Source organism: Gekko japonicus, unplaced genomic scaffold (genome assembly GCF_001447785.1).
Source record: "Gekko japonicus isolate JY-2015 unplaced genomic scaffold, Gekko_japonicus_V1.1 scaffold716, whole genome shotgun sequence".
In the NCBI taxonomy this organism is placed as follows: domain Eukaryota; kingdom Metazoa; phylum Chordata; class Lepidosauria; order Squamata; family Gekkonidae; genus Gekko; species Gekko japonicus.
In genome coordinates this window covers 378,395-387,881 of record NW_015164687.1, presented here as the reverse complement: position 1 = coordinate 387,881, position 9,487 = coordinate 378,395, and the positions used below count along the sequence as shown (strand labels likewise).

The following is a 9,487-nucleotide window of genomic DNA, read 5'->3' as shown; positions in this document are numbered from 1 at the left end:
GCCAGCATGCCTTAAGGACAGCCTTGTCCTTTATGAATCTACCTGTCTATTCCAATCATCTTTAGGTGCCTTGCTTTGGTTGTCCCTGCCATCTTATGCTAGATGGGTTGCAAGGCAACCCAAAAAAGAGCCTTCTCAGTCATGGCTCCAGAACTTTGGAACTCCCTCCCCAGGGAGATTCATTCGTCTTCCTACATCATTGTCTTCCACAAGCAAGAGAATACATTTTTATTTTGTTTGGCATACCTCTAACAAATTTTTATTGACCCTCTTCTCTAGTGTTTTGTGTGTGTGTGTGTGTTTGTTTGTGCCCATATCTCTGTATGTTTTATTGTATTGTTTTAAATGTTTTGAAGCCTTGATGTTAACTGCCTTGGGGAGTGTATTTGGGTGGAAAGGCGGCATATAAATGTTTTAAATAAAGCTGATCATTCCCTGCAAAGCTAATTAGTGGAACTGACAATGCTCTGGGAAGAGCATTTACTCAGTTATGCTTTCAAGTGATGTCTACAACATGTTTAGATTGGAAATGCAAGAAGGAACATAATTATCTATGTGGCTGTGATGAAATGGAATTATCTGGTATCTTGGCCCAGGAGATATATTTTTGTAGGAATTTTTTCCTTTCAATCTTGCATTTCACAGCAGCACAGAATCCTGTGCATATTTGTGCCGTAGTAAGTACCATTGTGTTCAATGGAGCTTACTACTGGGAAAGTAGGAATAGGATTACAGCGCAAGAAATGTTTCTGAACGTTGGAGACTGACAGTACTACAATTAATTTAGTATTTTAATATTCTTGTATATTATTCAGCTACTGTCCTTTTGTTTTAAAAACAGTCAGTGCTGAAGATAAAGGCTGTAGTTTTAAGAATTAGCTGGAACATTAATGTGATATGGTTTTTCAGTTATGATGAATACTTAAATGTGCTGAGTTCACATTACGCATCTTTATGCTAATACTGATTGTCTCTGTTTTATGTTTACAGCTGACATTATCTCAACAGTTGAATTTAATTACTCTGGAGATCTTCTTGCAACAGGAGACAAAGGTGGCAGAGTGGTTATATTTCAAAGGGAACCAGAGGTCAGTGCCATTCGAAACAATGAAAGTGGGTTATTAAAACAGCTTTCCTGTTTGTTTAAAGAAAGTGATGTCGTACGATCACATCACCAAGTTTACTTAGATTCATGATGTGTCCCTGCATAGTTTTTAGTCTATTCTGTTTTATTGAATTTGATCCATACCTGAAGCACTTGGCAAGCCAGGGAATGATTTTTCTCCAGAAGCCATTCCGTCACAATCAGTTTTCAGGCTACTATGAGCATTCACCTTTTAAACTGATAGTATTTATAAAAGACTAGGAAAAAGGTCCGTTGTGGAAATAAATACAACGGCTTCTGGAAAGAGGCTCTGGGCGGGTGCCCCGGCCTTGAACACACAGTGTCAATTTGCTGTGGTGACCTCAGCAGGGTATAATGACACTGAGTCCACCATTTTCTCCAGAGGAATTGATCTCTGCTACCTAAAGAACAAGGAGCTGCGGTGGCTCAAGTGGTTAAGACGCTGAACTGCAGGCTGTGGAAGGTCAGTAGTTCAGCAGTTCAAGACCCGGGTGCCGCATGATGGAGTGAGCGCCCATCTCTTGTTCCAGCTCCTGCCAACCTAGCAGTTCGAAAGCAAGAATTGCAAGTAGATAAATAGGGACCACTTCGGTGGGAAGGTAATAGCGTTCCGTGCGCCTTGGTGTTTAGTCATGCCGGCCACATGACCACGGAAACGTCTTCGGACAGCGCTGGCTCTTCGGCTTTGAAACGGAGATGAGCACCGCAACCCTAGAGTCGGATTCGACTGGCTTTCGAGCAAGGGAACCTTTACCTTTACCTAAAGAACAGTTGTAATTTTGAGTGCTCTCCAGCCCTCACCTGGAGATTGGCAACGATGGTTCCCCAGAAGGGAATAGTTGGTTTGGAGGGTGGAGTCTATGGCTTTGTACCTGTCCAAGGTCCCACGCCTCCTGAAACCTCACCCTCTCCAGGCTCCATCCCTCACATCTCCAGGAATTCCCCACCTGGAGTTGGCAACCCTATCTCCTTCCCAGCCAATCATCAACCTACCTTTATTTCCCCCTCACTCTTCAGCTTTCCACACCCCACACACCTGCAGTCTCTCCCGTGCTCTGAAGCCCTGACTGATACGTCACATTGGCTGTGTCATATGGGGGGCACCTCAGCAGCATATAAGGATACAGAGCCCACCATTTTCTCCAGGGGAACTGATCTCTGCCATCTGGAAAGCAGTTGGAATTCTGAGTGATCTCCAGCCCTCACCTGGAGATTGGACTCATTTTACCTCAGAACAGGAAAACTGTTTAGAATGTTAGAGGCAAAAGCCAATCAAGTCGCATATGCAAACGACCTCTGTGTTCCGAGGCAGAGGCCAATGAGGCTGCATATGCAAATAACCTTTGTGTTCTGACTGGCTGTGGGGGGGAGAGGAATAGCAAAATGTTTAGAATGTTGGAGGCAGGACTCAGGCAAAGCAGCCAGTGGATAGGGAGACCCTCTGAATGACAGATCAGAGAGCGAACTGATTTTGGAGTATGTGTAATGTTCTAGAGAAGTGCCACCACCATTCGGCTTTTATTTATTAGGGAGATGCCTGCTTCATTCATAAGCAAGTCTAGAACATGTAGAGAAAAATCTTTCCATTGTGTTTTAACCTTTCTGAAAAATCGTGTAACTATTGATTAAGAGATGTTAAAGAATAACATTCTTATGGAATCTTGAATGGTGGGACAAGGAGGCTGCTTCACCCTTTTTTAATGCAGGGCACTACATTAGCCATGTGTAGAAGTGTAACTGCATTATACCACTGTGGGAAGTAGCAGATAAACATTCTGTGAGAACAGATGCAACATGCAACAGTGTATGTACGTTTCCCTGTTCATAAGTGGTTACTTGTATAGGGAATATATAATGTGAAATAACCTTTAAAAAGGGAGAGAAACATGGACTTATAGAAAGTTAATATACAAGATTTCTTTGGTAAAAGCAGCATATGTTCAAATGTTACCTTTGCCATGAACACATGGTACCTTTGAAAATTACATGATATTTTTTATTGATAACTTCTTAACAAATCTCTTTGGTATGTACACACTACTTTAGAACCACTTTCTATTGTTTTTGCTTCCTTGCAGAATAAAAGTCGTCCTCATTCAAGGGGAGAGTATAATGTTTACAGTACCTTTCAAAGTCATGAACCTGAGTTTGACTACTTGAAAAGTCTAGAAATTGAGGAAAAGATTAATAAAATTAGGTGGTTACCACAACAGAATGCTGCTCACTTCTTATTATCTACAAATGGTAAGGAAATTTATAAAATACATTTTGCTGTAGGTGTTCTAGAAATGAGATGATTAGATGCACCTAGGTTTCTTGGTACTTTATAAATATTGCATCATTTCTAATATAATCACACATGAACCACACATGAAGCTACCTTATACTGAATCAGACCCTCAGTCCATCAAGGTCAGCATGGTCTACAACAGACTGGCAGCAGCTCTCTAGGGTCTCAGGCTGAGGTCTTTCACATCACCTACTGCCTGGTCCCTTTTAACTGGAGATGCCAGGGATTGAATCTGGGACTTTCTGCATGCCACATTCTTTGGCATGTCTTGCCTTTTTACTTATTTTTGTAGAAACTGATGACTTGCAGAACAAATGCAAGAAGAAATGGTATCTCTTTAGTTTATGATCTTCTGCATTACATATAATGAAGTTACTGATTCTATACTAATAAAGTTCTGATACCTTGCAAGGAGACTGGTCTATACTACTAGATTGGAGAGTTATCTAGCAAAGAACAGAATAGTGTCATCTATAATAGAAACAGCTTTTGTAATAAGTACAGTACTACAGCTTGCCTATTTATATTGTCATAGGGTTCCGGGGTGGAACATCCGGCAAGCTGCATGTCCACAAGCTGTTGTCTGCTTCATTGGGGCAAGGGGGTGGTGGTAAAAAGTGAAAAACAGCTATGCTGAAGTAAGACTACTTAAATGTTGTTGAGACCTGTTGTTTCTTTGAGGCCCAGTGCTCTATGTTGGCAAAGTTGGGCATCTGCTAAGACTTATGCACCAGCATGGACCTCAACAACTGATCCAGTGCCATTTGACTGCCACTCTGTTCTGCTTGGGTTCATTCAGAGATGCAGATCTCAGGCAACTTGCACGGCTGTCTTGTTCTGTTTGTTGGCTCCTCTTATCCTCTTACATAAAGGCAAACAAGGGAGAGGACTCCTAAAATACCCATCACTGTTGCTAGCTCTGTGGCCGCACTGTTGTGGCCTCTCTTCACCTGCCCTCTTACCTTGATGAAGCAGTCTACTATGATCTCTGTTCTCCCATTCATGGAGATTCAGCAGGTAGAACAGGTTCTGTATGTGAGCATGATAGGGAAGTAAAGGAAATCAAGAGGGTTTTCTCTTGTCACCTTTGGACATCTTATTTTATGCCATGATTGCTTACATCAAAAGTGTTGTTGCTTGTTGAGGAATTATATTTATCCTGTAATTGCATCCTAATCTCAAATTAAAATTAGACAGTTGTGAATGTATTTTTAAATAATTACAGAGCTATACACTAAAAATAGCCATACCTGAATAAGGCCCAGGTATTTGACAATGCCAGTTTGCTGTATTCTTGAGTAGTACATAAGCTAACATTAATTATTTAAGGGCCAATAATGTATTTTGCTGAACTGATGCTTTCACTCTAAGAAGATAACATAATAGTACTAGAGAAACGGCAGGTTTACTTTGCCTGCAATCCTTTTCTGGGAGTAAGCCCCACTGTATAAAACTAGATTTATTTCTGAGTACACCTTTGGATTATTCCTTGTTTTTATCAGTTCCCCTCATTACTGTTAGAGGTTTCTAAGTAATCCTATTTCTTTCCTGATCTTGGTTAACATAAGAAGTCCCCCACAAGCTTATCTAACAATAGGGACAATGAGAGTATTTACCTAGCAAAACTAGTTTTTCTTCTCCTATTTTGTGTCTGTGCAAATTGATGTTTAAAAAAATATGTACTAAAAGAAAAACAAACATAGAAAGCTCCTCTTTACAATATAACCACATTTTGAGTACGAGCGGCACATAACTTAGAGAGCACATTTTTGGTCTTAATAGGGTAGACTAGCTGAAGAAATGTGGCCGAAGTATCTTACGTTCTTAAAGTTCAGAATAGAAACACATTTTCAAAATGTATATGTTCCTTGCCCTGTATTTAATTTGGCCAGCTCACCCATAGTGAATGCTTTATCCTGAAGCTGCTGCACAGAGCTGCTGGAGATTAAACAAGACCTACCTCCTCAGACAGATACTAGGGAAGAGGCAGAGAAGGGGTTGCTCTCTTTCTTTCCCTTATTGAAGGATCCGCAAGAGGTGAAAAAAAGCCTTTCTCTCCCTCTCCCCACAAGTGCTCTGTGCACGTTAAGAGACTGGGAGGGAGAGGCTGAATCCTCCTTCATTTCACATGGAGGCTTTTGCAAAAGGTAAAGAAGTGTATATTCCACACAGAGACACACACACACACCCCTATACCAAAATTCTCAGGCCAGTTGAAACACACACATTGATTCATTTGCAAATAATTATAAATAACAAGTGTCTGTTATATTTGTTTTTAGTACTATTTGACTTGAACAATTTGTTCAAAATGTCTTTTTTCTTTTAGATAAAACTATTAAATTATGGAAAATCAGTGAAAGGGATAAGAGAGCTGAAGGTTATAACTTGAAAGATGAAGATGGAAGACTTCGGGATCCATTTAGAATCACAGCATTAAGGGTATCTTGCAATCCTAATTTAGAACCAATGAAATCTATGTAACCTGTTATTCTGCTGTTGTATTATGTGGATGGGCAAATGTACTAGATGTTTAAATGCTAGAAAGCTTCCAGTGATCTTCTTAAAAGATTACCACTTATGTGGTACACCAGCTTGGTGTAGTGGTTAAGAGCAGCAGACTCTAATCTGGAGAACTGGGTTTGATCCCCCACTCCTCCACATGAAGCCTGCTGGGTGACCTTGGGCCAATCACAGTTCTCTCAGAACTCTCTCTGCTCCACTTAATCTCACAAGGTGCCTATTGTGGGGAGAGGAAGGGAAAGGCAATTGTAAGCTGCTTTGCGACTCCTTAGGCTACAGAAAAGAAGGGTATAAAACCCTTCTCTTCTTCATAAAATAGTTGTCATTTTTAAAAGTCTAAAGAAAACTTCAGAACAAGTAGGTTATTTGTTGTGTTTAGTATCCTTTGTTAGATATGCTAGAGTACTTACATGTTATTGGGGGGGAAGAATGGGCAATTTCATTTGAGAACACTGGAGTTATACATTTTGGTTTACACAGTGTTTTCATGATGCATTAAACTTAGATGTGTTTGAGACATGAGGAAATAGGAGCTGTGCAAAGAAGCTTTTAGACATGTTCGAACTTTGATGTTCAAAATGGTATTCCAAGATAGAAGACAGAGGAGCAAATGTCAAAGGAAATTGAAAAGCCTGATGCACATACCTTGGTGCAGTTTCCTTAGGTGTAGTGTCACTGTCCTATACCTTCATATTTTAAAATAAACTAGTGGTCTTGGAGGTAATAGAAAAGGAAGTATCAGATGCTTTCAGTATTGGCTGGCAACACTTTTGTATCTTGACCTGTGCCCTGATGACTGAGGTCCTGAAATAGCTAAAATGGTAACTTCGATACTAATTTAAATGGACATTTTAACCATTTTAATTGAAATGCCACATTTGTAAATGGATCAATCTGGGATTTATCCATAGAAAACCAGCACACAGCATGGTAGCAGCGTTTGAAAATTATTCGGCCATCTCTCTTTGCTTAACGTATGTTAAACATTATTTTATAAACTACTTTTTACTTTAAAGTACAGAAAATGGGAGCATACATCATGGTTGAAATGCTGTTGAATTTAGAGTTCCAGTGGCAAGTGATCCCCATTGCAGACATGAAGCCTGCAAATGCTTGCAGTGTGAATTGGCGCTATCATGCAGAGAGTAATGCTAGAAATGCATCATAGAGTTGGTGACACATTATGACCAGCACAAGGATGGCTTATAAGGGAGCCAGTTTTGAGCAGCATCTCTGGCAGCTGATATACATTCAATCATTTAGAACTTTAGCGTGAAAGCTAGTTGACTTTTGATGAGAAAGATGTGGCAAATCATGCTTTGGAGAGACTTGGCTTTCTTATGGTTAAAATCTTAATCCACTGCTGAAGTCTTTGATACATATATATTTGAGTAAAAATTAAGGCTAAACTGAAAAATACAATTTTACTGTAATTTTGGAATCCCACAAAATTGGAATGCCTATAGTGGATTTTTACACTAAATTTAAATTATATTCCTGGAGTAAATACATTACAAGCAACTCCTGTAACTTTTAAATTATATTATTATTATTTTATTAAGTAAGTGCTGCAACTTTCAGAAACAAACTCATTATTTTCTCCATTTTTAGGTGCCAATCTTGAAACCCATGGACCTAATGGTAGAAGCAAGTCCCCGAAGGATATTTGCAAATGCACACACGTATCACATAAACTCTATTTCAGTTAATAGCGATCATGAAACGTACCTTTCCGCAGATGACCTAAGAATCAACCTGTGGCATTTAGAAATCACAGATAGAAGTTTTAGTATCCTTTTTATTATGTTATCCTTCTGTTACAGTATAATTAAAACATTTTGATTAATAGAAATGTTTACTGCTAATTGCCTCTATGATAACGTGGTCTCTTGTTTTGTAGATTGTAAAGCACCTGTATTACTCTATATGGGTTATTTGATATCCATTAGGCTTCTATACTGATTTTTAAGGATGCAAAACTTGCAATCTAAGCAAAGCAGGTAGTATTTCCTGAAGCAAGGGAAAGCAGAGTTCACAGCTGTCCTGATTTCATCTGTCAAAATAATGAATAGTAGTGGAGTCTGCTGTTTTCGTGTCTTTTGAAGTAAGCTGCTTTTCTCTAGTTTTAAGTTTTGTAAAAAAAAAATTTGTAAAAGTCTTGCCATATCCAATGCCATATTTGGGGACTTTTGGCTGGCAGTCGAGTGTATTACTGAGCATTTGGAGGTGGTGGCGGCTACAAGCATGGATGGCTTCAAGAGGGAATTAGATAAGCATATGTAACAGAGGTCCATCGGTGGCTATTAGCCACAAGGTATAGATAGGGAATCTGGGGAAAGTGATGCTCTGTATTCTTGGTGCTGGGGGGGGGGGGTCAACAATGGGAGGGCTCCTAGTGTCCTGGCCCCACTGCTGGAACTCCTGATGGCACCTGGGATTTTTGGCCACTGTGTGACAGTGTTGGACTGGATGGGCCATTGGCCTGATCCATCATTGGCTTCTCTTATGTTCTTATCAGCTGCATATGTGAATGCATACCCCTACCTTCCTCCATGCTGAACAGCTTAGCCCCTGAAGTTCCTGCCGGCTTCTTGCTGAAAGAGGTAGATTCATATCCACAGTCCATGGTTGGGGACATTCAGTTAGTATACTGTTTTAGGCCTGGTCTACATAATGAAGCACAATGAACTATTAATGAGGTTAGCAGAAAGTGAAGTGATGGAATTCTTCAGACTGGAAATGTGGGGTTACACTTTTTCAGAGTTCTCCTGTATTAATAATTGCCTGTAATTGAACACCTAGCACATCCTATAAAAAGCTAGGCTACAACCTCTCACCCTAGTATGCTAGCTTTATGTTTATGGAGAGGGGTTTGTGTGTGGGGTTTTTTTATTAACTTGGGGGAATGTGACTTTTACTGCTAATTGCCTCTTTGACCAGCAGTCTGAAGAGGGAGCCCATTCTGCCACCTTATTCTGTTGCGTGTGTAGACCAGGCCATAATCTCATGCTAGCATCTGTGTACTATATATAACTTTGGCACACAGTTTAGAGTAGTGAGACTTAGTGGCTCTTTGACATGCTTCTTTTGGCTCCTGGGCACAGTCCCTCAACGTTGCAATCACCCCATCGTCCAGGAAAACGAGGAAGGCCATTGTGGTTGGCAGGTTGTTCCCACCATGAAATAGCTTCTGCAATAGGCTGGGAAAGCTGTCAGCCTCCCTGAGCTGCAGGTCTCATGCCAGGGATAGAAGCATAGGGCCCATCCTTTTCAACAACCCACCCACCCTTCTCCACAGCTTCTACACTTTCCCCCTGTCACCTGGGCAGCCTCCAGGAGGAGAGCAGGCTGGTCACAGAGAAGAGAAAGTACATCCACCACTGCGGTAGCCACCCAGGAAAAAAGCAAGCTGGCCATAGGAGGGTGGTAGTAGTTTTGTTCCCTTTTCTCCACAGCCAGTTTCTTCTCCTTTGGGAGCCTTTTCTCTCACTTTGAGGAGAGAGTGAGAAAGCAGAGAGGACAGCCCCCCCCCCCTCATTAAAGATACA

The 9,487-nt window shown here is 40.6% G+C and overlaps 1 protein-coding gene across 1 annotated transcript in view; it reads left to right on the top strand.

The window, feature by feature from the left end:
* The first annotated feature begins 980 nt into the window (after nt 1-980).
* The window catches only part of PPP2R2D (protein phosphatase 2 regulatory subunit B, delta), a 15,093-nt gene continuing 6,586 nt past the window's right edge, over nt 981-9,487 (top strand). The window contains exons 1-4 of the mRNA XM_015409356.1: nt 981-1,088; nt 3,205-3,370; nt 5,746-5,858; nt 7,551-7,728. Coding sequence (XP_015264842.1) covers nt 981-1,088; nt 3,205-3,370; nt 5,746-5,858; nt 7,551-7,728 — 565 coding nt within the window. The remainder of the gene's footprint in view (nt 1,089-3,204; nt 3,371-5,745; nt 5,859-7,550; nt 7,729-9,487) is intronic.